General features: G+C 36.7%; 1 protein-coding gene across 1 annotated transcript in view; it reads right to left on the bottom strand.

The window, feature by feature from the left end:
- The window catches only part of LOC150103452 (uncharacterized), a 97,923-nt gene that overhangs the window by 42,880 nt on the left and 29,317 nt on the right, over positions 1-25,726 (bottom strand). The window contains exons 2-5 of the mRNA XM_090397874.1: positions 18,149-18,210; positions 10,294-11,001; positions 4,435-4,575; positions 16-51 (exon numbers count right to left, since the gene is read on the bottom strand). Of these exons, the coding sequence (XP_090254000.1) occupies positions 16-51; positions 4,435-4,575; positions 10,294-11,001; positions 18,149-18,210 (947 nt within the window). The remainder of the gene's footprint in view (positions 1-15; positions 52-4,434; positions 4,576-10,293; positions 11,002-18,148; positions 18,211-25,726) is intronic.

The raw sequence follows: 25,726 nt of genomic DNA, 5'->3' as shown, positions 1-25,726 counted from the left end.
AGCAATAACACTTACTGATGTTTCTAAGGAAAAATCTTCTTCAATTGTACCCTATAAAAATATAAACAAGTATAAACATCAATAAAATTATACACTATTCTGTTGAAGAAAACATTCACAATAAATGAAATTATTAAAACAAAATATTCAATTTGCTAATTTCAATAAAAAAATATTATAAGTATTGGAATTATGAAAAAATAATAATTAATACTTCTAAATTATTCAAAACATCACTCATAGAAAAAAAAAGGGTATGAAGCAATTACATTAATTCGGCAATCCAAAACTAATACTGTTTTATCCTAATGTCTTTATTATTATTATTAAAAGCATCTATATGAAAATAGTAGGAACCATTATACATCTTCCTGATTTCGTTTACCAAAGAAAACTTGCTGCTGTGGTCAGCTGTGGAATGGAATGCTGACCATTCCATTCCACTTGCTCAATACTCAGTATAATAAAAATATAGAAATGATATGCATGGTGTCTGTATTAATATTCAGCTCTAAGGGCTGATCCCTAGTTCCCTCCCAACCTCAGCTGCCATAAGTTGAAAAATTGTTTGTATAACTATACTATAAAATATCATTATTAACTTGTATTCCTCGATGGTATCTCCACCTTGCCACGGTGAGCAGCTTGCGTGTACCAATGACCCTGAGAGCTATGCTGGCAGTAGCATTGCTACTGGTAGGGCCATCCTAACCAGAGTCAAGGGAGAGGTGCCAGACTAAGAGAGATACCCCATTCCTCCAGATTGGGATTGAGCAAGAGGCTGGTAACCACTTCTCATAAAAAAAAGACACACTCAGAAGCATTCAAAGAAAAAGCAAGATGGATTTACTGGAAACAACAACAGCAAGAAAAAGGTTAATAATTTGTAATAACAGATATATTAAATGTTTTCACATGGAAAGTTAGGGACTTAGCTACAAAAGAAACAGTACTCAACAAACAGTTAAAAGAAAAAAAGATAAATTTAGCATTATTAACTGACACAAAGAAAAAAATTAAAAGAAACTGTCAAAATGGTGGATTATGTAATGATATATAGTGGGGTAGAACAGAATAAAAGAGCAAGCTATGGTGTTACTATAATGATAGATCCTAAATGTAAGACCAGAATTAAGAGCTACACTTTTATTAATTTTTATTAACAATTTTTAAAACTTTTATTAACAAAGAATAGCAACTGTAAGACTGAAATTTGAAAGAAGCTACCTAACAGTAATAGGAATATATGCTCCAGAAGAATGGAAAAAAAAGAAAGTGAAATATTTTACAATGATTTAGAAAAGCTAATGAAATCCTATAATAAAAATGATTAATTAATAATTGCAGGAGACGTTAATACTAGAGTAGGGAACCAAAGTATACCACAAGCTGTAGGTAGATAAGGAGAACATTTAAATCAAAATGGAGAAAAATTGAGAGATTTCTCATCTTTTATGAATTAAAAATCACCACCACATTTTTCAGAAAAAAAGATATCCATAAATATACTTGGAATACCAGAGGACTATGATCATTAATAGACTATATAATCATTAACAAAATGCTATTTTCACAAGTAAGAGACACAACAGTTTGTAGAGGCAATGATATATATACAGTCATCCCCTCGACTTACATCCGTTCGAGTAATGTCCTTTCGAAGATACGTCTGTGATCCCATACGTGAATAAATAACATTTTTGGCTATACTTTTGAACAAGACGCAAGCAAGTGTAAGGTAAAGCATGTACATTGGCTACAGCGCTTTCAGCGGCAACCTCCCTCGGCAGTCGGAATGTGTCTTCAGCAGTTCCTCTATTGATTTTATGTTTGAGAAATGGGTTATTTGTGTATTTATCATTAAATATTTTGGAATGTTTTGTGAAACATGGTCCCTACATGCACAATCAAAAAACCTAGTGAAGAATCACAGAAAAAGAGGTGGACAGTTAATTTTGAAACGAAGTTGCAAAATATGGAAAAGCTACTTGCATCACGGATAGAGGACCTGAACCAAAAGCACATACCCCTTAGCACTATGACCATAACCACTAAGTCTCTTCAACATGTTGAAGGAGAAAGCAGGGTCCGATTGCGAATTCAACCACTTCTTCGAATTCAACACTTCTTCCGGTTGATTCATGAGATTCAAGCGGAATTTTGTGCTGCATAATGTGAAAATGGTGAATCTGCAAGTGCCAATGAGAAACCTGCCAAAGAGTTTGTGGAGAAATTGGATAAAATTATTATGGAGGAAAATTATTTGCCACAGAAAATATTTAATATGGATGAGAACTCCTTCCTTTTTTCAGAAAAAAATGCCCGAGCAGATATTCATTCATAAAAAGCTAAAATCTATGCCTGGTTTCAAAGCTCTTAAAGTCTGTATTATGATTCTGTTAGAGGTAATGTGGCTGGATATAAACTGAAACCATTTGTGAAATGGCACAGTGAGAACTCATGAGCCTTAATCAACTATTATGCAAGTGAAATGGAAAGCTATTGTATAAAAGAAAATGTAGAATTTAAAATTTTATTAATGTTCCAGGTCATCCATCTTATAGTGGTGATCTTTATCAAGTTCAAGGTCATATTTCTCCCTCCAAACACTACTTCATTCATTCAACCGATGAATCAGGGAGTTCTTGCAGTGTTTAAGGCTTATTATCTATGGAGAACTTTTTCACAAGCCATTTCTGCTACTGAAGGAAATGATCAGACTTTCATGCAATTCTGGAAAACAATTAATATTTATCAGGCTATTAAAAATATTATTGTGGCATGCCTGTTTAATAAGAGTCTTACAACAGAACAGGTTCCAAGGAAGGAGGGTAAAGTATTCCACTGCATAAAGATAGTGATAAGGCTGTAGCTTCAAATTATAAGCCAATCTGTATATCTGGAGTTGGAGAAGGTACTGGAGAGATTGGTAAGAAGTAGGATACAGAAATGGGTTGATGACAGCAGCATTCTCTGTAGTTATCAGCATGGGTTTTGTTAAAGGGAGATTGTGTTTTACTAACTTACTTATGTACTATAACAAGCTGACAAATTCCTTGGATAGGGAAGATGCATATACAGTGGTGTACTTGGATTTTGCAAAAGCTTTTGATATACTGCCATAAGACAAGCTGTTAAATAAATTGAAACAGATGGGATTGGATAACAGACTTCTGAGTTGGATCAGTGAATGGCTGTAGGATAGGTATCAGAAAGTTGTATATGGGGATGAAATATCCTGAAAGGTCATTAATGGTGTATACAGGAATCAGTTCTGGGATCATTGTTGCTCAATTTGTATGTTAATGACATTGGGATGGGTATGACTATCGATATGCACGTGTTTGCAGATGATGCAAAATTGTGGAGAGCAATGCAGAGTCAAGCAGATGTTATGGCCTTACAGGAGAACTTGAATAGATTGCATGAATGGGCAGGTAAGTGGAACTATCAGTTCAATGTTTCAAAGTGTAAGGTTTGAGATTTGGTAAGCAACAATGGATGCAATGTATACACTTGGTGGGGGAAACTTTAAAGGAAGTAGAGGAGATGAGATCTAGGAGTGATGGTGGACAACGACCTGAAATTCAAGGGCCATATTGCACAAGTTGTGAAGACATCACATTGGAATAACAATGATGTGCAGAAATAGAATGGTTATGATGCCATTGTATAAGGTCTTGATCAGGCATTGATGGAATCTTTTTTTACACTGTTCTTCTCATTCCAATAGATTATACACAGATTTGGTCATCGAGTTTTCATGGTAATGAGGATATGTTAGAAAGGGTCCAGAGAAGATTCATAAAGGTGGTCGATGGTCTTTGGAGTGTGGAGTACGAGAGATTGAGAGAATGTAAGTTGCAAAGCCTCTTGAATAGGAGGAAGAGATGGGGAGGGGGATATGATTGAGACATATAAACTAGTCAGGGGTTGTTATCAGGTTGACATGGAAGAGATTTTTCATAGAATGGGAGAGGCTATCATTGGAAACTGTATAAGGAGGGTGTGAGGAGTAGGTTCTTTGCATGGAGAGTGGAATGCATTGCCTGAGTGTATTGTGAATATAGACACATTGAATCAGTTGAAGGAAAAGATGGATGAGCATTGTATGCAACAGTATGTGTGTCTCCCATAATGAGTCTCTGACTCCATGGAGGTCAGATGTTAATAATGATAATAATAATAATCTTCATAATAAAAATTCCACAGGTCCATCATTTGCTATCATGGCCCTTCTCAATTCATTCCTATCATATGACTTAGCAAAGTTAAGAAAAAGATAAAACCTAACAGAACATCATGAAGTAACCAAAATCTAATCATTATCAAAACAAATAAATTATCATCACAATAATAATAATTATTGTGATGATGATTTTTAATTCAATAAACTATAAAATGAAATTCACAAACAAAAAAAAATTAATATACCTTTTCTATTTTTGTTTTTCTTTTACTCCAATTTGGTATGGCCTTTGCCATTTCTTCTTCCAGTACTATTTCTTCAAATGTTCTAGCTCGTTCCTTAACTGTGACCTGATTTTGCTGTTCTTTGGATTCTTTTTCATTGGCCTTCATAATAACAATAAGTTAATTTTTAAGGAAATACTGAAGTGCACTATTCCAGATTCAGAAATCAAATATTGATTTTTATTTATATTGATCAATAAAATATTGATTCTAGATAACTGAATGATAGTTGACATACTCTTCTTTAAAATGTAATTACTGTAAAGAATATCTGAAAATCTTGAAAAGAGTATGCATCATTTTATTATAATAATTATATCTTTACTTATAATGTTTTAAATCAATATAATATTTTTATATTATAATATATTAATATAATATAATATTTAAAACATTATATTATAATATAATATAATGTTTTAAATCAATATAAAAGCAGTGATGGACACTGCTTTTATATTGATCAAAAAAGTATTGATTCAGGAAAACTCAACAATAGATTATATACTTTACTTGTAAAATGTAATTATTGAAAAAAAAAATACCTGAAAACCTTGAAAAGTACATTACTTTAGTTACAATAATTATATCTCTAACTATCTGTTGATCTCTTTCTTTTTATGCTTATGCATAGATCATGCACTGTACCATGCAGGCTTTTGAAATCAGATCTGAAAGAATTGGGCAAGTAATCCTTATTCTCATAATGTCCTATGTCTGCATATATATTTATGATGTGTGTTCTTCTGGTCATTTTGGCTGTTTTGTGGAAGACATTTTCTGAGAGAAAACCCTGCTATTCCCATACTTCAACCTTACTATCATCTCTGCATCTAGCTCCCACTGATGAGACCTCAATAAAGGTCAAAACAAGTCTGGGTATGACCCTTCCCATACTGCATAGCATTATGCATCTCCATAAGGATATATGCTTTGCATTATGGGATACTAAGGAAAGTGATGTGAAGTCATTAGCCTCTATATGCGAATTTGCACAGTTACTTCACGTGCAAAATTTGTTTGCTTACACTTGGATAAAGGATTAAACCAAGAATATAACTTCTTGTAATCCTTAATTTATATACGGTGAGTGAACAAGATGGTAGCAGGTCTGTGAAATGAACCATATCTTGAAGATATGTGGGTTACAGAAATGGGTTGAAAGGCAGAAAAAGGGGTGATATGATTGAGACATATTACAAATTATGATTGAGTCATACAAATTACTGAAGGGTTTGTATAAGATTAAAATTAATACAGAGGAAATAATAATATATATATATTTTATACTGTATACACAAACATACACTGCATCAAGGGTCTCAGCAGTGACTCATAAACCAAGTGGTAGTAGGTTACTGACTACTTTTATATTGCATAAATCATTAAAGTCAAGATGCAACCTGTTGTAGACTACTTTTAATGCATGTCATAAAAACCAAGATTCAACTTGTTGATTACTTTTACTGCATAAATCATTAAAGCCAAAATTCAACTTGTTTTAACCTCAGTTTCAAGTTATTATCATGGATACACCAGTTGTTTCAACACAGGTATTCAACGGGACACAGATTCTGTCAAGTTTAAAGCCTTAAATAAAATTAATAATAATAATAAATTAATGATAAAACTAGAGCAGTTTGAACAGTAAAAAAACACCCTAGAAGCATTCTTTCTCCACCTCATCCTCCTTTTATGCATATATTTTTACAGGTCACATTGCTCAACCTATTTTGGACAAATCAGAAATACCAGTTTTTCCTATGTTGCTGAAGGAGCTGAGCTCCGTAAAGCAAGACAACTTATCAGACTAGTTATCTCATGTAATCCAAGCAAGCAAACATTACCATACTGTTTGTCCAAGCTTTCAGAGTTCAGATGCCTTACTATTTTCTCTAAGGCACCTTGCATATAATCGTAATCATAATAATAATTATTCATCATCATCATCACGAACTATGGGCTCACTGCCCATTGGTGTCCGATGACTCCTTCACTATCTTTGTCCAGTGCACAGTGTCACAGTTTCTGTACACCCATTCCACACCAGTCCTTTATGTCGTCTATCCATTCTCTGTATGTCTACCTTTTCTGTTTACACTGTCCATAATACCAAACATGAATATCTTTATCTTCCAGTCCTCACTCATTCTGCAGATGTGTCCAAATAATTGCAGCTTCTGTTTTATAATCTGCTGCATTAGATTCTCCTTTGCTTGTATCTTCCAATAGAGCTCTTCATTTGTGACTTCTGTACACATCCGATTCTTAGAATCTTCCTGTAATATTATTATTATCATCTTCTTCTTTCCCTTACATGTTAGATTCAATGTTATCATGGATATTAATATTCTTATTATCTGACATACCTCCATGAAGTTCTAAGACTCATCATGGAAGGTTCATATTCTCTTTAAACTAATTCACTGACAGTGCACTCACAACTTCCTGCAGCTCTTTTAACTCATTCACCATGCTTGAAGCATGGTGAATGAATCTAGTTAGTTCTTTGATGCTTACTAAGCATGAGAGAACTAACTCTCTCTCTTCTCTCTCAACTTTTAGAGGTAACTGCTTGGTTTCGCCCCTCCTGTCATTCGTTGAAACATTTCTTCTGTAGTTATCCCTATAAAATCTCTTAGTAACCCCTTTCCTTCATGGTTACACGATGATCAGCATTCATTATACAAATCATGGAAATAACCACCATGTTAAAATAAAACTTCAGTTTAATATAAACCAAAATAACTCATATGATGATATCATATCCTCTCTTTTCAATCTAATGTATGGCAATGTTGAGTCAAGTATGGTCTCCCTCAACGAGTCCTTGAATATCTGGAATTCTAATAATAATAATAATAATAATAATAATAATAATAATAATAATAATAAGCAGCATTTCACAGACTTATCACCATCTTGATCACAGTACCTCAAAAAAGATTTGATATAGGCTTTATTTTAGTAACTTACCAAAGAAATCTTTCAAGGGCTTTCTTCAGCCATTTCCTGAGTTAATTTTCTCGACCTTTGCCAAGAAGATATTTCTCCTCCTGAAAAATCTAGTTTTTAAGCCCATATATCAAAAAACTGACTGTAGAACTAACACTATTACAAATTATAATAAGAATGCTAGGGTTAAGGACCATGAGACAGTAACAGTTGTCTGCCATACTCCCTCTCTCTTTCTCTATTGAAAAAGTCTAGGTTCATTGACACATGAACTCACCATCAGAAAAGGCTGGAAGGATGGAGAATGGTTGCCCATCCGTCTTCAAAAAGTGAGTTAGAACTAAAGGAACTTTGCCAACTCCCTTTGGGGAAATAAAAGGAATTAAAAGATTTATTATTATAAGGTGGTAGACACATTTCATTGCTTAATGCAAGCCCACTAACCTGCTTATTGGTTTCTGAAATAAAATTAAATGAAGTATAGCAAATATACGCTGCTTGGAAAGAAGTCCACAGACACTATAGTGTGAGGAACAAACAACCATGGCACCCACCTATCACTGCAATGACTTCAGCAATCCTATGGGCATACTTTCCACAAATGTATGATAGTGATCAATGGGAATTTTGGACCATTCTTCCTATAGGCATGTAATGAGATCCTGGACTGTTGTCAGGGCAGATGTCTCTTGACCTGACCTGACACTCAAGTTCATCCCACAGATGTTCAATAAGATTGAGATCAGGACTTGTGGAGGCCAGTCAAGTGTGGTCGCATTCATGTCCACAAACCACATATTTACAGCAGCAGCAGTTTTATGATATGATGTATTGTCTTGCTGAAAGAGAATGGTCAGTTCCGTAGAAACACCACAAAGCAGGAAGCATTGCATTGTTCAGAATGTTCAGATACCTTTCAGAGTTCACTGTTTGTTGCATTGCTAGCAGAGGTCCAAAGCCTAACCAGGAAAAAAAAAAGTTGGGATTAAGAACTCTAGTAAGAGAAGTTCACTAGGCATTCACCACACCCACACCTGTCCATTTGATCGGTAGAGGGTATAGCATGATTGGTCGCTCCATAACACAGCTTTCCAAGCTTCCATATCCCACTACATGCTCTTTGCATCACTGAAGATCATGCTGCATGCTGGTTTGGATAATATGGGACTTGCATATTGCAGTCCTATCATGGAAACCCATGTTGTGGGCCTCAGTTCTGATGCTTTTTTGTGCAGATTCATGAAGTTGATACCCAGAGCTCTGCATTCAATGTGTTGGCTGATGAATGAATGCTGGTTTTTACATATTATCTTTCACAGCACCCTATGGTCATGTTCGGCGAGTGTAGTGGGTCATCCACTGTGGGTAGCACTTGCATTTGACTCCCTGCGCTTCTGTCTCAGTATGATTCACTGATTGTTGACCTAGGATGGCCCAGTTTGCTAACAATTTGCCAAAGACTTAGGCCTGCAACATGGCATTCTATCACACTGCCTCTTTCAAATTCTGTCAGTCGCCTTCTCGCAACCATTTCACATGGACACAGTTGCACTGACTCAGGAGCATCCTATTTCTCCAATTTATATTGGCTACAAACACGTGACTTGTTACATGGCACGATACATCTTGCTCATGGGGATGCCTGCTGTTGACTTCTTTCTAAGCAGTATATATATATATATATATATACACACATTTTAGTTTTATAAAAAAAAATAATTTAAGAAACCAAGCAATGTTGGATGTTTTACCAGTTATATATATGTAATAAAAAATATATACTTAGTGGCTAGCTTATTAGGTACACCTCTGCGATCTCTCTCTAGGGTCTGCTGCTTACAAGTTTTATACAAGTATACTTACTTGTATAAAGCAGATACTTGGGGAATAGCATATGTGTGCGCATTTTGTCACATTAATTGACTTAATATAGCATCAGAGTGAAGTGATTGAGCACTGCACAAGTCTATATTTAAGGTACAAGAGTAAGCATCACAGAAACTGCTGCGCTGGGGTATTCACGTACAAAAGTATGCCAACAATGGTCTAACAAACAGAAATCATCCAATGGCAGTCCTATGACTGGAGACTCTTACTGATGTGAGGCTGAGAGATGATTAAAAGATGCATGGAAATGGACTACAATTGCTTCACTCCTAAAAATAAACAGCTACAACTGCTTATTTTTAGGAGTGAACAAACATCACCCACTATAATGAATACCATTTTCCATTTTTCTATGTTGACAGCAGGAGTAAGATTTGGAAACAGAAGCAATTAATGCTCACTACCAGGTGGCAACTCTACAGATTAGTGTGATGATGTGTTTGTGTCAGGAAGGTTGTTCCTGGGACACCAATGAGGAATATTAGAGATATCTGAGTGCTACATACTGTTTCATACTAACAGTTTATCAATCTGGTAATGGTCACATCCAGAAAAATAATGTGTAGTATCACAAAAGTATGTTGGAAATGTTTCTAAGATATGGAAATATGGGTGTAACAACATTACCGTACTTCAATGACCATTTCAGTCAACCATATCAAAACCTACATGAGCATCTCTGGGATCAATTTTACCCCCAGCCTGCATCATTTGTGCAATGTCTTTAGCAACCTGCTGTCCTGTTGATTTTTGTATTGAAGAGGGTGGAGGAGAGTGCTACTTGATATTAGGTAGGTGTACTGCATAAACTTTCCACTCAGTGTGTTGTGACCATGCACACTATATATATACATATGCATATGCATATATATATATGCATATGTATGTATACGTATAAAGTATGCATATGTATAAAGAGGAACAATAATATATATATATATATATAGATGTGTGGGATGAATTATGAGTAATATTTACCTTGTGGTCTTCTCCATTTATGTGTAGAGAAGTTTTGTTATTAATAAAAGTCAGTTTTTCATCAAGTTTCTCTGTCTGTTCATTTTGTACACATAATGGCTGTTCCAGACAGTCATCATTTGTGATCTGGACTGATTCTGATTGATTTACTACTACAGAATCACTGCTACTGTTAAAACCAGTTTTGCTGTTGTTTTCTTTTAATGATGCATCACTGCTTAGATTTCCTTCACTTGTTTGAGAAGTCAGAGTTTTATGTTCGTTGTAGTATGAAGATTGATTTTTATTATTGCATCTTCCTGGCTCCATTTCTTTAGATGTTAAACTATTGGATAAATGTGAAATGTGTGGAGTGGAAACAGTTCGGCTTATATTTGTAAGTATGTTGATTTCTGTTCTTGAATTATTTTCACGTTCATTTAATGCCAGATCAGATTTCTGGTCGACATATGCTTCATGATTAGACTCAGGCAGGCTTGCAGCAGAGTGACTACGGTATCTGCAGTTTGGAAAATATACAGGGAGTATTCTGTTTGATGTGATTGGCATCTGTGGAGGAGGAGCTGAAACATATCGATAACGCCAGTAAGCTTGGCTTTCCTGGGAATACTGACTCGGGGTTTTTTTATTTTTAAAATGTTCCCAGTCTCTTTCTTCCAGATAAGCATCATTAAGGTATTTTTCTTTTAGAATAACGTATTTAACACCCTAAAAGAAACAAACTTTATGTAAAAAAAAAAGACACACACACACACATATATATTCAAACTTTATTTTATAATTTGTTTTATACCTCTATCCACCCTATAGAAATTTTTACCATTGATAATAGATATATTAACATCTATTGGCTATTATTTTACTACAGATCTATTATATGTAGTAAAAATATATGTTATATATTGGATATTTAGAATTTTAAGCAATCAACAAAGACAATTTTTATTTAATAATGTAAATTATGAATTTATTAATAATTAAGTAATCATGCAAATTGAAGTATATATTATAACTAGATATGTTTTAGTAGAATTTCCATCATTAAACCAATTGTGTCTTCAAGATTTCTTCATTTTCATAAAGTATTCTATGATTTATGAAATTTATGATCTACATTCAAGACAGGTTGATGAAGTCTTTGTATTGATTATTTGGTATAATGCATAGAGCTCAGAACAGTTTTTGTTGGAAAACTCTTTTCATTTTGTTGGAAGACTGCTTGATAAAAGATTCTTTTGATGACAGTAACTGTATGCTTAAATATGAAGAGCGAGAGCAGGATGCATAAAGAAACAGATAGACGTGGTGCAGAAGAATATTCAAACTTTATTTTATGCAGAAGGAAGCAGACAGCATGATGACCGAACTGAAGAGGATGAATGGAGATATCTGGAAGCTTAAGAGGATAGCGCCAATGCAAGGAGAACAGCTGAGGTAAGAGCAAGTCAAGATAATGAAAGGCATGCATAAAATCAGAGAATGGGAGAATAAGGGAAAGGAAGATAAAAGAAAGACAGGAAAGAGTGGCAGAGCAAGGCAAAGAGAGAGAGAGAGAGAGAGTAAGGAATGCCAGTGGGAAGAACAATGAATGAGGCTGTGAGAGGTGTCAAATATATAGATTCATTGACTTTGGGTGTAGAAAGAACAGAATGTTCAATGGAGAAAATGATAAACCACTCAATTATGGCAATGAAAAAGAAACAATAATATGATATTGATAGCTGTTACAAATGACCTTTAAGACAATGTGAATTAGGTAACAAAAGAAATGAGAACAAATTAGGGACTGTGCATTCAAAAAGTGTGAGGTGTAGGATAATGAGTGCTTTGCTTCAGAAGGCTATGAAGAGTTGATGATGCTAGCTGTGATAATGAATGGCAAGCAGAACGTGTAGGAAGAAAGGTTTAGAATGCATGGTTTGAAGTGCACTAGAATGACAGAAAAGAGCTGTATGCAAGCAATGGATGGCATCTGAACACAGATATATGCAGGTATTTGGAGAGGTTGCTGTTCTATGAGCAAGTTCTCTATGCTGTTCTTGCTAGTCTGGTTGGCAAGGTGGATGTTAGGCATACCCTTTTGGTCCATTCAACAGCCTGCGAATTTGAATCTCACTGTCATGAATGTTTGTGATCACATTAGATGGTAAATGAATTTGCTCAATGTGAGACAACTACCCCCACTTACTAGAGTCCTCAGTTTGTAAATTACCATGTTTTGGTCTTTAAAACAGCATTTTCAGATTACCTAGCACTTAACCTATCACTGTACTAATATGAATACCCTATAGGTTTTAGATCAGATGATAACAGTAATACAACTGAAGAAGTAATGTTAGTTTTGCCCTCAGTTTGTAAGAATAATCATGTGGTTTTGATGGAGTGGGGGAAAGCAGGCATATCAATTGATCAATTGTGCTAGAAAAATGGGCTGTATGTTTGGACTGAATGTGAGGGATGGTCGAGGAGTGATTTAAAAGAGATAGGCTGAATTTGATGTTAAGTATTTCAAAGAGAGTGAATGTAAAGATGACAGATACAGTATGGATGAGTGAATAGAATATAAAGTGGATATAAAGAGTGAATGGAATATAAATACAAATAAAGTAAAATTTACCATAAGTGGGAAAATGAAAATTATCGTGATAGAAATAAGAAGGTTATCTGGTCATGGAGTGGAAAAGAAAACAAAGATAATGACACAAATATGGTTACTCGTAGATTTTCTGTTTGTCTGTTATGTTGGTTTACGAATGCAAAGAGCATCAGAAATAAGTGATATGGCATTGATTAGATCACTGCCATATAAACTTGATCAATCTATATATCATATAGACAGAAACAGAAATAGCAGGATCTTCCAGACAAAATTGGTAAAAAAAAATAATAAAATAAAAATAAAATAAAAAAGTGGAGGCTAAAAACAAAGTAATACAATTCAATTTTTTTACATCACTCCACACATGAATAACTTCGATCTCCTATAACGAGTCTTCAGACTCCATGGAAGCCCTGTGCAATGAATAAAATCAATGCCATGTATGGACAGAGGTCAAGAGAAAAGTAATCTGTTGATAGTCTTTTTGAAGAGCTTTAGGTTGTAGTTGTTGAGTAATACTTCAGAACCAGAGAATCAAGAAGTGGAATAAACGATGAAAGGGAGTAGCAGGTTCCATGAGTTAGCAATTCAACTGTAAAAGAATGTTAAGCAGCTCTTACTTATGTTATACTATAGGTTAGCAGGAATGGGGAGGATATGATGGATAACATTTTTACTGAACAGCAACTATCAAAATATCTGTAGAAGAGACACAGTACAGAAACTGACCATCTGTAAAATAGTAGCTGAAAAGTATCTGTGATATAGGAGTCATCAAATTAGCCAAGCTGCCTTCTTCTGAACATCATTTGGTGTGAGATTGAGATAAATATTACACGAAATCTATTAGAATGTTATGATAGAGGATAACAGTGAAATGTTTAGGCAAATTGGTTAGGCAAGTGAAAGGAGGATGATCCTAATGAGAAATTTAATTATAAGCATGGAAATTTGAAGGAGAAGACATCATATGGAATGAAAGAATTTCTTATAATGAATTTCTTATGAGACAGCCATCCTATAGACCTGGTCTTTAGATACTGCCACATCTAGACTGCTGTGCCCGGATGTAGTTGTCTGTGTTTCCATATATTTATTTGAAATGCATATATTTATTTATTATTTCTATCAGCTATTTATTTGAAATAAATAGGTCATGAACTATAATATACATCACAACATTCACAGTATGAATGCAAATAAGATAAGGCAAGCATTGCCAGCAAACCATGTACTGGCTAGTCATATACAAAGAGAGACTAATGTAATTCCTGCACTGAGGCTATGACAAGTCATCTGCATGCATATTTAATGGCTAAAGGTGAGCAGAGAGCAGAGCACATGCAGGAGCATTTGTGCTGATTGAAATCTGCATGAGAATTAAAGGTGGTGAGCTCTCAACAGTGCAGATAACTTTGTTCTACTCAGTAGATTACCTGTAGCTGAGAAGAGAAGTGCAATTAGTTATCCCTTGTGGTTTCCTGTTAGACAACTATGTATTTTTTTTTTAATTACATTTATTTTTATCTCTCTCAACAATGGGAAACAGTTGAAGATATTCTGCATACAAATTTTTCAAATCAAGAATACAAGGTCAAGTTAATTATTAAAAATTATTAGAGATGGTAAGCCACCACTGCCTCTTCCAAATCTACATACAGTTTACATCTCAGAAACGAAGGAGATTGAATTGATGTATAAATAGAATGTTTTTTTTTAATTCTTAGTAAAATACTTTTTTATACAACTTAAGCAATTTTTTTAATAACGTTGTCTTTGCACAGCACACCCATTGGAATATGCACTGTATGCTGCTGATTTCATGGAAATTATATAAGAGCATGGCTTTAAAAAAAAAGATATGGAAACTAAATTGTTTTGTATGGATGGTAGTAAACAAGTAAAATGAGCTTCTGGAGGCAGTCAAGAGTGCTTTGCCAGTGAATGAGTTTAAGGAAAGATATGATAGATATTGTGTAAATAATGCTTGGTGGGATCTCCTATAATGGGTCTTTGGACTCCATGGAGACTCTCATATAATAATCTGAATGAAGACAAGAGTATCAGAGAGAAATTGAGGTCAAGAGAGTTCTATTACATAAGCTGGTCAGACTGATGGTATAGACTAGCATATAACTGGCAACTTCTGGCTTAGCACCGCTCTTGTGTAGTGGCTTCTTGTCCCTCCTTTTACTTCCAGCTTCACTGCTGGAAGAATATCATCATACAGTTTTAGGGAATGTGCAAAAGAATATATTGTACATTTGATCTGACTGTTTCATGAGAATATTGCAATAAGAACAATCTTGAAGTAAAAGGAGGGACAAGAAGCCACTACACAAGAGCAGTGCTAAGCCAGAAGTTGCCAATTATATGCTAGTCTATACCATCAGTCTGACCAGCTTATGTAATAGAACTTTCTTGACCTCAACACCATGAGAAGCATGCAGGTGCTGAAACAACCTGTTTTTTAGGCATTGCTATTATTGCAATGTAACTACAGTATCTCATTTAATCATATTGTATCCACATTAAAATTCTGAAATAATTTGAGCACTTTCAATACATTCATCTCTATGCTCATACCTATTTCTATCAGATGTCACTATGAGAGATGATCACTCAGGCATAACAATCACGTGATAATTCAACTATTTCTTTTACTGCTGTATCTTACAAGAATCTATATTTATTGGTTATCTTTCCCAAATCATTTTTACTTTTACTTGTGACATAATGAAATAACACCCTGATATTAATTTGGAGTCCGTGCGATTAGCCTAGTGGCTTTGCGCTTTGCAACCATATGACCGGAAAAGGAGTGTCCTAGGTTCAATTCCTGTCGACGACATGAGGAGCTCAAGGATCTTCCTCATCCACAGCCAAGTTAGCCGGTCTTGGGCGTGGACAGCAGGGTTTTGTCCGCCAGTTTATCTGGCGTTTTTCATCCTGCAAGCAGGCAAACTGGCCCCGCGAACACACACAGGGATACAGCCAGGAATACTTCGAGGCATAGGGGTGACCATTCTATCCTCGTATTTCGGTTATGAAATCCAAGCATGCTTGGAGGGTTGTGGGCCTTAAAGGCCTGTTAAAGCCATTGAGAAAGATAGATAGATATTAATTTGGACTGCTCAGCTAATCTCTTCTCAAAATCGGATTTTGGCTTCCTGGAGGCTGAAGTATTCCATCATTCTCTTTATAGTTCAGAATTTGCAATATGCAAATTCTGAATTACCGAAAATTAGTACTCCAAAATAAGTCAACATTTTGCTGATGAAGTATAGTCAAGTACTATCTTTTCTTATGAAATTATGGGAGGTACATTTCAGACAACACACACACTGTCATACCACTCCTTAAAATGTTTCACTGTCTGCATGAATGCATTCCATGGTTTAAAAAAAAAAAAAAAAAATTACTCTCTTACTTACTACTTCTCACAACTTCCAGGGATGGTCCCTTGTCTTTATTCTGCCATATGAAAAATCTCCTGCCTGCCTGGGAAAGTATATGCTAGGTGCTTGGAAAGAAGGTGCAGGAGCATAGTTGAGTCAAAGTTCCAGGAAGAACAATGTGGCTTTCGTCCTGGTAGAAGCACAACTGACCAAGTCTTCACTTTAAGGCAAGTCTTTGAGAAATCTTGGGAATATGCCAAGAATGTTTACACATGTTTTGTGGGCTTGGAGAAGGCATATGACCGGGTTCCTCAGGATAAGCTTTGGCAAGTAGTACAGCAGTATGGAGTGGATGGCCAACTATTAACTGCCATCAAGTTCCTGTAAGAATGCCCGGAGTTTTGTGTCAGGGTAAACAGCACAAAGTCTGAACCTTTCACAGTCTTTGTTGGCTTCTGTCATCCCTCCTTTTCATAATATTTATGGACTGGATTGATAGGCACAGCCAAGGCAGTGAGTGTATCAGAATTGGAAGATGTAGCATTGGACGTCTGCTTTTTGCAGATGACCTAGTTCTGATTAGCTCTTCCACGGACCCTGAATAGGTCTGTAGCTGTTTGTGCAGAAGCCGGAATGAAGATCAGTATGGCCAAAACTGAAACATTCGTGGTCTCGAGACAACCATCCCAGTGCACTCTACATGTGAGTGGAGTCCCATTGAGGCAGGTGAAGATGTTTAAATATCTTGGGTCCATATTCACGAGTGATGGAAAGTGGGACGAAGAGCTAGATACTCGGATTGGCTCAGCAAGCGCATGGGACCAAATTCTTCAGTACTACCGAATGGCCAAGCTCCCATGAACCGAATGGGAGCTTGGCCATTCGGTAGTACTGAAGTGGGAGTTAAGCCAGATGGCAAAGCTGGCTGTCTTCAATACAGTCTAGGTCCCCATCCTCACCTATGGTCATGAGAGTTGGGTAATGACTGATAGAATGCGGACACGAATCCAAGCAACTGTAATGAGGTTCCTTCAAGGGGTTGCTGGGCTGAAAAGACTCGACAGAGTCAGAAGCTCTGCAATTCGGGAACCCTCAATACTCAAACATTGCTTCTCCATGTTGAGAGACAGTTACGTTGGTACGGGCACCTGGTCAGAATGCCACAAGAGAGGCTCCCCCAGCAGGCCATTTTTGCCAAGCCAGAGGGTGGGAGGCCACATAGAAGGCCAAAGACTCCCTGGATAGATTATATCCAAAACCTTGGGTGGGCACATTTGGGAGTCCCACCAGAACACCTGAGCTTGGTGGCAGAGGATCATGACTATTGGAAGTTCCTCTTGCAGCTGCTTCCCCCACAAACCAGTTAGGAAAGGTGAGCCTTGAAGATGAATGAATGAAAAATCTCCCCCACTATCAATCTGGTCAATACCTTTCAACACCAAACTCTGCAGTTTGCATGCCTTCTTTCTAGCCTCTTAACCAGCACTATACAGAACTCATATAATTTTTGCTATCTGCCTGTGTACCTTCTCCAAGGTGACTTCATTCTCTTTTCAAATTCTGGTTACTAGATCTGAGCAATGTTTATGGTGCAGAAATGCACCATAAATAGAAAAATGGAGAATTTAAGTTACCAGTTGCATTAATTTTATTGATTTATATAGATGAGAATATCAACTCTTAAGTATAACATTTAATATGAATATTGAAAAATAATTTTATATATAGTTTTATTTTATTTAATATTTTTGTTAAATTTTTATAATATTAATTTTAATAATTTTATTTAATAAATTAAAAATTTCATAATTTTATATATATAATAGTCTTTGCAAATTTAAAGAATTAATATTCTTACCATTTCTTCCTTCACAATAGCTAGTTCATTGATAGCATCTCGGAAGTACAGCCTTGCTTCAACTGCAATATAGTTGAATCAGTTTAACAAAACCAAGTCAGCATTAAAAAAAAGTTAAAGCTTTATTAGAAAATAATAATTAAAAAATTCAAGTTATAATCTTCCTTTTAATCTCTTTAGAAGATTGGGTTCCATGCTAAGAAAAGTATAGTATAGATCATAACATCAGTAGTAACACTGACAACATTAACAGTAAGAAGTTTGGTGTATTTGATAGGAGAATGGTTGTCTAATAAGAACGAATGGATGATTTGATTGATAATGAAAATGGTGAGATAATATCAGGGGAGAACCAGAGGTCATCCCTGGAAACTGTATAAAGAGGGTGTGAGTAGGGGAGTGAGAGGCAGGTTTTTTTCATGCAGAGTTATGAGTGATTGGAATGCCATGCCTGAGAATGTGGTGTCTGCAAGGAGTTTGAATGTGTTTAAGACATGGTATGATGAGATGTGTGTGAGATAAAAGGACCTCCAAGATGAGTCTTTGACTCCATGAGATCTTGTTTAATAATAATAATAATAATAATAATAATAATAATAATAATAAAATGTGAGAAGTGAAATTGCGCGTTTGAATAGAGCGATACACAGAGCAAAAAGGCAACTGGGGCGTATGGAAAAATGTGTGCTAAACGTACCGACTAATAACCAGCGAAAGTCTGTGACGACAAATAATAGAATGTTCGTAAACGTCAATAAAATGAAGGAGCGAGTGCTGTATGGGGATTCACTATTAAGAGGTGTGATAGTTGAGAGTTTGAGGAAGTCGTACCAGCCGGGTGCGAACATAAAGGACGTCAGCGAATCTATTCGAGTGCAAAAACAGAGGGTGAAAGAGAATAATCGTGGCAGGAACAAATGATTTGAAAGAAGACAAAATGAAAATGATAGAGGCTGTGAGGGAATTACTTGAGGTAGCAAAAGAGAAGAGTGAGAGAGTTAGGATGGTGAGTATTTTACCGTGGTATGACAGTGAAGTGTTTAGAAGGAGGGCCATAATTGCCAATGACTTTATGCGTGGGTTATGCATGGAGAGTAGTGTGGAATTTGTGGATGTGTGGAGTGAGTTTTGATGGGTGAAAGGATTTATATGAGATGGATGGGTTATATTTGAATAGAGTTGGTGTACGGAGGCTTGAAAAAGTGTTGATGAATGATGTGGAAGTGGATGTACAGACTCAGGGAAACTAGAATTATTAAGAGGGGGAGGAAGTAGATATGCAGACTTTAGGGAGGCAGTTGAGTGTATGAATGCGTATAATATATGCCCAAGCAAGTACGAAGGGCAACAAATCAGAATGGGATAGTTAGTATAAGGCATCAAAGTAGGGATGGGACTAATGGGCTTCTGCAATTCATGTACACTAATGCCAGGAGTATTAGGAACAAGAAGGAAGAGTTTTTGGCCTTGGTTGGCACTTCCAGGCCACAGGTTGTTGGTATTAGTGGAAACATGGCTGACAGAAGATGATAAAGCTAGTGGGATTTAATGCGACGGGTATAGCATGTTCAGGAGTGACAGGGTGAATAAAAAAGGGGGGGGAGGAGTGTTACTGATGATAGCCGATGAGTTGCAGCCAAGGAGAATAGAAGTTGAACTGCAGGATAGAGAAAAGAGCACATTTGAGGCTGTTTGGTGTGAGATAGAATCTAGCAGAACAAAATATACAATTGGGTGCTGCTATAGACCAGGTGATGGAATAGATGGTGGGAATAGTATGGCTTCTGCAATTCATGTACACTAATGCCAGGAGTATTAGGAACAAGAAGGAAGAGTTTTTGGCCTTGGTTGGCACTTCCAGGTCACAGGTTGTTGGTATTAGTGAAACATGGCTGACAGAAGATGATAAAGCTAGTGGGATTTAATGCGGCGGGTATAGTGTGTTAGGCAAATAGAAGAAATGAGTGGAAGGAGGGTAATTATTATGGGTGATTTCAATTATGGTAACATTGACTGGAAAGAGGAGAGGGCACATGGGAATAAGAAATTGGATTTTATGCGGTTATTAAGGGACAACTATCTGCGGCAGCATGTAGTGGAAAATACCAGAGGGTAGAGAATGCTTGACCTAGTAATTACAACTGAGAATGTGGCTGTAAAGAACATGACCATGTTGCCACCAATTGGTGAGAGTGACCATAAGGTCATGACTTGGGAGGTGGCTAAAGGAGTGGAATTTACAATTAAGACAGGGTACATGTGGAATTACCAGGCTGGTAAGTATGACAAGCTTAGGTGTGTGCTTGGCTCAGTGCCATGGCATGTAAAACTGCAAGGGCTGGATGTTGATAGTGCATGGGAGGTGGTTAAGAACTGTTTGCAGGAGGCAATGGTTGACTGTATACCAAGAGTCCGAATAATAAATCAAGTAGGGGTTAAATGGATGAATAACACTATTAAGCTTGAGCTGCAAAAAAAAGAAACAATTGTGGAGGGAATTTAAGGAGAAAGGTGAACAGCAGGCGCAGGAACAGTATAAAGCTCAGGCCAGGATGGTAACAAGGGTGGTAAGAAAAGCAAAAGTGGATTACGAAAGAAAATTGGCCATGCAGGCTAAAGAGAATCCCAAACAGTTTTTCAATATGTTGCAAGTAAAAGGAGAAATGTTCATGGTAGAATGATCTTAAAAAATGCTGAGGGTAGGGAGGTAACGAATCAGTCGATATAGTGGAATTACTGAGCGATCACTTTGCAAGAGTATATCATCCAGGTGGTGACATTGCAGGAATGGAAGAACCAACAGCTTATACTGGAATTGTGATGAATGAAGTAGAGGTAACTAGTCTATTACAGAACCTCAATGTCACTACATCTGTGGGATTGGATGGTATACCAGCTCGTGTCGTACGTGAAGCGGCTAAAGAATTGTCAGTGCCCTTGACCATTTGTTTAATTTGAGCCTCGGGTCTGGGTCAGTCCCAAGGGGGTGGTAAGAGTGGAAAATAGTTCCGCTGTATAAAGGTGGTTCCAAGGCTGCTGTTGAAACTTACTGGCCAATCAGCATAACAGGAATTGTTATCAAGGTCTTGGAGAAAATAGTCAAGAGGAAAATACAAGATTGGATAGAAGAAAATGGGATACTGTATCGGGGACAGCATGGTTTTGTAAAGGGTAGGTCATGCCTCAGTAACTTGCTCATGTATTATAACACAGTGACGGCTGAACTGGATAAGGATAATGGGTTTACAGTGATTCTACTGGACCTTGCTAAGGCCTTTGACAGGATACCACATGGAATTGTAATCAGTAAATTGCAGCATATGGGGATGGATATAGGGTTAGTGGAATGGATAGGAGGGTGATTGATGGAGAGATATCATAGAGTGGTTTATTCAGGAGTAGAGTCCACAAGACAGCCTGTGACTAGTGGTGTGCCACAAGGATCTGTTCTTGGACCACTGCTGTTTAATTTGTTCATTAATGATATAGGAAAGGATCTCAGAAGAACAGTTCATTTGTTTGCAGATGATGCAAAGTTGGGTAGGGCAATTGTGAATGCAGATGACATCAAAATTTTGCAAGATGATTTGGATAGATTGGAGGTCTGGGCTAAGGAGAATGGATGTCAATTTAATGTGGCAAAATGTAAGGTTATACATTTTTGGTGAAAAGATTAGCAGCAGTTTACTACATTGGTGGAACTGTACTCCAGGAAATTGATGAGGCACGAGATTTAGGAGTGTTGGTGGATAAGGAGTTGAAGTTTAGGGGGCACATTGCAAAAGTGGCCAAATCAGCTAATCAAATCTCTTGGTTGCTGAAGAATACGTTGACAAGCAGAGACGAGCAGGTTATTGTTCCTCTGTATCGAGCCTTGATAAGACCCCCATCTCGACTATGCCCAGATTTGGTCACCTGGATTTCTTCTTGATGGGGAAGAGGTGGAGAGGATCCAGAGGCAAGTGACCAAGATGATAGCAGGTCTGTGGAATGAACCTTATGAGAACAGGTTGAGGATTTGTGGGTTGCAAAAATTGGTTGATAGGCGGAGGAGAGGAGATATGATTGAGACATTCAAATTACTGAAGGGTTTCTATAAAATTAATTCAGAAGATATTTTTGAGAACAGGGTTGGTTGCAGGAGGACTAGGGGACATCCATGGAAACTGGGCAAAAGTGTGGTTAGTAAAGGTGTTAGAGCTGGGATCTTTACTTTTAGAGTGGTGAATGAGTGGAATGCGCTGCCAGAGTGTGTGGTGGATACTGCAACAGTGAATGAATTTAAGGCAAGGTATGATAGATAGTGTATGAATGTCGAATAGTTGTGATGAATATGATTTGGGACCTCTCTCGATGAGTCTAATGACTCCCTGTAGTTGCCCGTAATAATAATAATAATAATAAATATGCTGCAGGTGGAAGAAAATCTAGAGAAAAGTGAAAACTAAACCCTCTGCTTTTCATTTTGATCTAAATTTCTTAGAAATTTTATCTTGTAACATGATTAAAAAATATGAAAATACAAAACAGTTTGGATATAAGATACAAAATAGTTAGATTGAAAACTTGACAAGGCAAGTGTTGCCTGAAGACACTAAATGGCTTGAAACATACCAGATTCAATATATGTCATGCAGCATTTTGATTATAAAATGCTACATAAATAAAAGAAATAATAGTACATTTGAGTGACTTATTTTTAATGGTATTAACAACACCAAACGAACTATTTTATCAAAAGATGTTTAATAAAACATCTTTTGATAAAATAGTTGTTTGGTGTTGTAGTCATGAATAACCATCAACACTTAAGCTTATCTGTTAGAGTACCTTTGAGTAGAAAGACCTAGGATATGAGGAACATTTATAACAGGTTTTAACTTTTCTTGTGTATCCCACCCACAACAGGTTGTAAACCTGTAATACATTCATACCATGAGTTGATTAAGGGTTACATTCCAAAAATCATGCTAACAAAGGGCGCAAACACAATGTTTTAAAACCTTTACTAGCTTTTAATAAGCAGGGAGATAGTCTCATATTGGGTGATGAAATTGATTTATCACTTATTTGAAGAGCACATTAACAAGTAGAGATAAGGAAGTTGTTATTTCTCTTCATAAAGTCTTGATACCCCCCACATCTGGATTACTGTGCTCAAGTCTGGTCCCCTGGGTTTCTTGGGGATTAAAATGATTCAATGTAGACACATTGAATCATTTTAATCAGACTAGATGAAAAAATTTGTGAAAAAAGACCTGGTTTACAGAAGAAAAAAATCACCTTTCATCAGGACAATGCACCTGCCCACAAAGGTGTTTTGGCAATGGGGAAATTAAGGGATCTGCACTATGAACTGTTGGAACATCCACCCTATTCCCCAAATTGGCTCCCTCTTCCAAAACTAAAACTCTTCCTCGCTGGTCAGCATTTTTCTTCAAATCAAGAGGTGATTGCAGCTGTAGAGGGGGGGGGGGTATTTTGCAGATCTTACTGAGAGCTGCTACAGGGATGGGACAATGGTGCTGGAATAAATGTATTAGTCTTAAGGGAGATTATGTTGAAAAACAAAAATAATTTTGAAATTATAGATTCGTTTTTTCATTGTTAGGCCGAGAACTTTTCAGACCATTCTTTTATAATGCTATGTATTATAGTAAGGGTTTTATATTTATCTTTGAACCTCCATAGCTCAGTCGATATAGACAAAGCCCTTTGGTCAGAAAGACCTGGGTTCGATTCCCATCTGTGATGTGAACACTTTATCTGGTCTCTTTTGACAAAAGGTGAGTTAGCTGGTGTACAAAAGTAGGGAGTTTTTTCAGAAACTCGGGTTTTTCGTCCCCCAGAACAGGCAAACCGGCTCCTCCGTGATGCATTATAGTAAGGGTTTTATATTTATATGAAATTTATATCTTTGAGCCTCTGTAGCTCAGTCGATATAGACAAAGCCCTTTGGTCAGAAAGACCTGGGCTCGATTCCCGTCTGTGATGTGAACACTTTATCTTGTCTCTTTTGACGAAAGGTGAGTTAGCTGGTCTCATACAAAGGTAGGGTGATTTCTGAAAAAATCACAATACCTTTGTATGAGACCAGCTAACTCACCTTTCTACAGACATACAGACTCCCAAAGTGTCCTATATCTACAGACATACAACACTTTGGGAGGCATAGGGCTAACTATTATTATTATTATTATTATTATTCGTGACACCTCCAAGGAGTTCGAAGATTCATTGCGGGAGGACTCCTAGTATACAACTGTCTCCACCACTACACCAAACCTCTACTATTAATCATCTCCATCAACACCATCTACCATCCACCACCATCACCACCACAACTAGTATTTTTTGTCTGTAAATTGCTTGTGTTCTGAAGGGCTGATTTGTCTGTATGCGGGATGAAAAACCCGAGTTTCCGGGAGAAAAAACCCTGCTACCTCCGTATGAGATCGGCTAACTCACCTTCGATTGAAAAAGTCCACATAAAGATTCCTCCCATCGCGACGAAAATCGAACTAACCACCTTATCTTTGAAGTCCAAGAATAGTTATAAGGTCATTGGCACTTAAGTGTCTGTTAGAACCACTGATGAATGGATATTATTATCTTTTCCAGCCTGGTTGGCCAAGTGGTTAGCATATCTGCTCTCCAGCCAAAAGGCTGCAAGTTCGAATCCCATAGTGGGATGTTTGTCTGTGAAAATACTAGTGGTCATAGTGGGCAGTAGATGGCATTGGTGTAGTTGCAGTTAGTTGTAGTTAGAGACAGAGATTGTAGAGCAGATGCTGAGTCGATGAGTCTTTGGACTACCTTGAGGTGTCACTTAATAATAATAATAATAATAATTATTATACATGTCCGTAAGGATATGGGTTCTGCATTATGGATATTAAGGCAAGTGATGTGAAGTCATTAGTCTCTATATGCGAGTTACCCAGTCCTGAAGTTACTTCAGGTGCAAATTTTGTTTGCTCGATGAGTCTAAGGACTAAGGAGTCCTTAGACTCATCGAGGGAGGCCCTAACATCATGTCAAGAACAACTATTAGACATTCACACAGTATCTATCATACCTCGTCTTAAACTCATTCACAGTCATGGCACCCTCAACAGACTCTGGCAGCTTATTCCACTCATTCACCACTCTCCAAGTAAAAAAACCTAGCTCTAACACCCTTGCTAACCACACTCTTGCCCAGCTTCCATGTATTGCCCCTAGTCCTCCCACCACCAGTCCTATTCTCAAAAATATCTTCTGACTTAATCTTATAGAAACCCTTCAGTAATTTGAATGTCTCAATCATATAATAATAATTACTAATTAATATAATTAATGGCTATTGTAGCCTGTTTTTGTTTAGGAGTGACCCTTCAAATGGGAATTTCCCAGAAACTATTACTTAATAATAATTACTTTCTGTAATAAATAAATAGCTGAGTTAGATAATAGAATTGGCCATACCATGGCATTGCTATACTAGAGTACAGCAGTATATTGACCATCATTCAACTTTGCTGGGTGATGGTGAAACGAACCATCCTTCCTCCACTTTCTATTGGGCCTAATAAAACA

This window comes from Typopeltis vanoorti, chromosome 9 (assembly GCF_054136105.1).
Source record: "Typopeltis vanoorti isolate ZY-2024b chromosome 9, IOZ_Tvanoo_1.0, whole genome shotgun sequence".
NCBI classification, from domain to species: domain Eukaryota; kingdom Metazoa; phylum Arthropoda; class Arachnida; order Uropygi; family Thelyphonidae; genus Typopeltis; species Typopeltis vanoorti.
The sequence above is the reverse complement of the archived record's forward strand: the minus strand, read 5'-3'. Positions and strand labels throughout refer to the sequence as shown.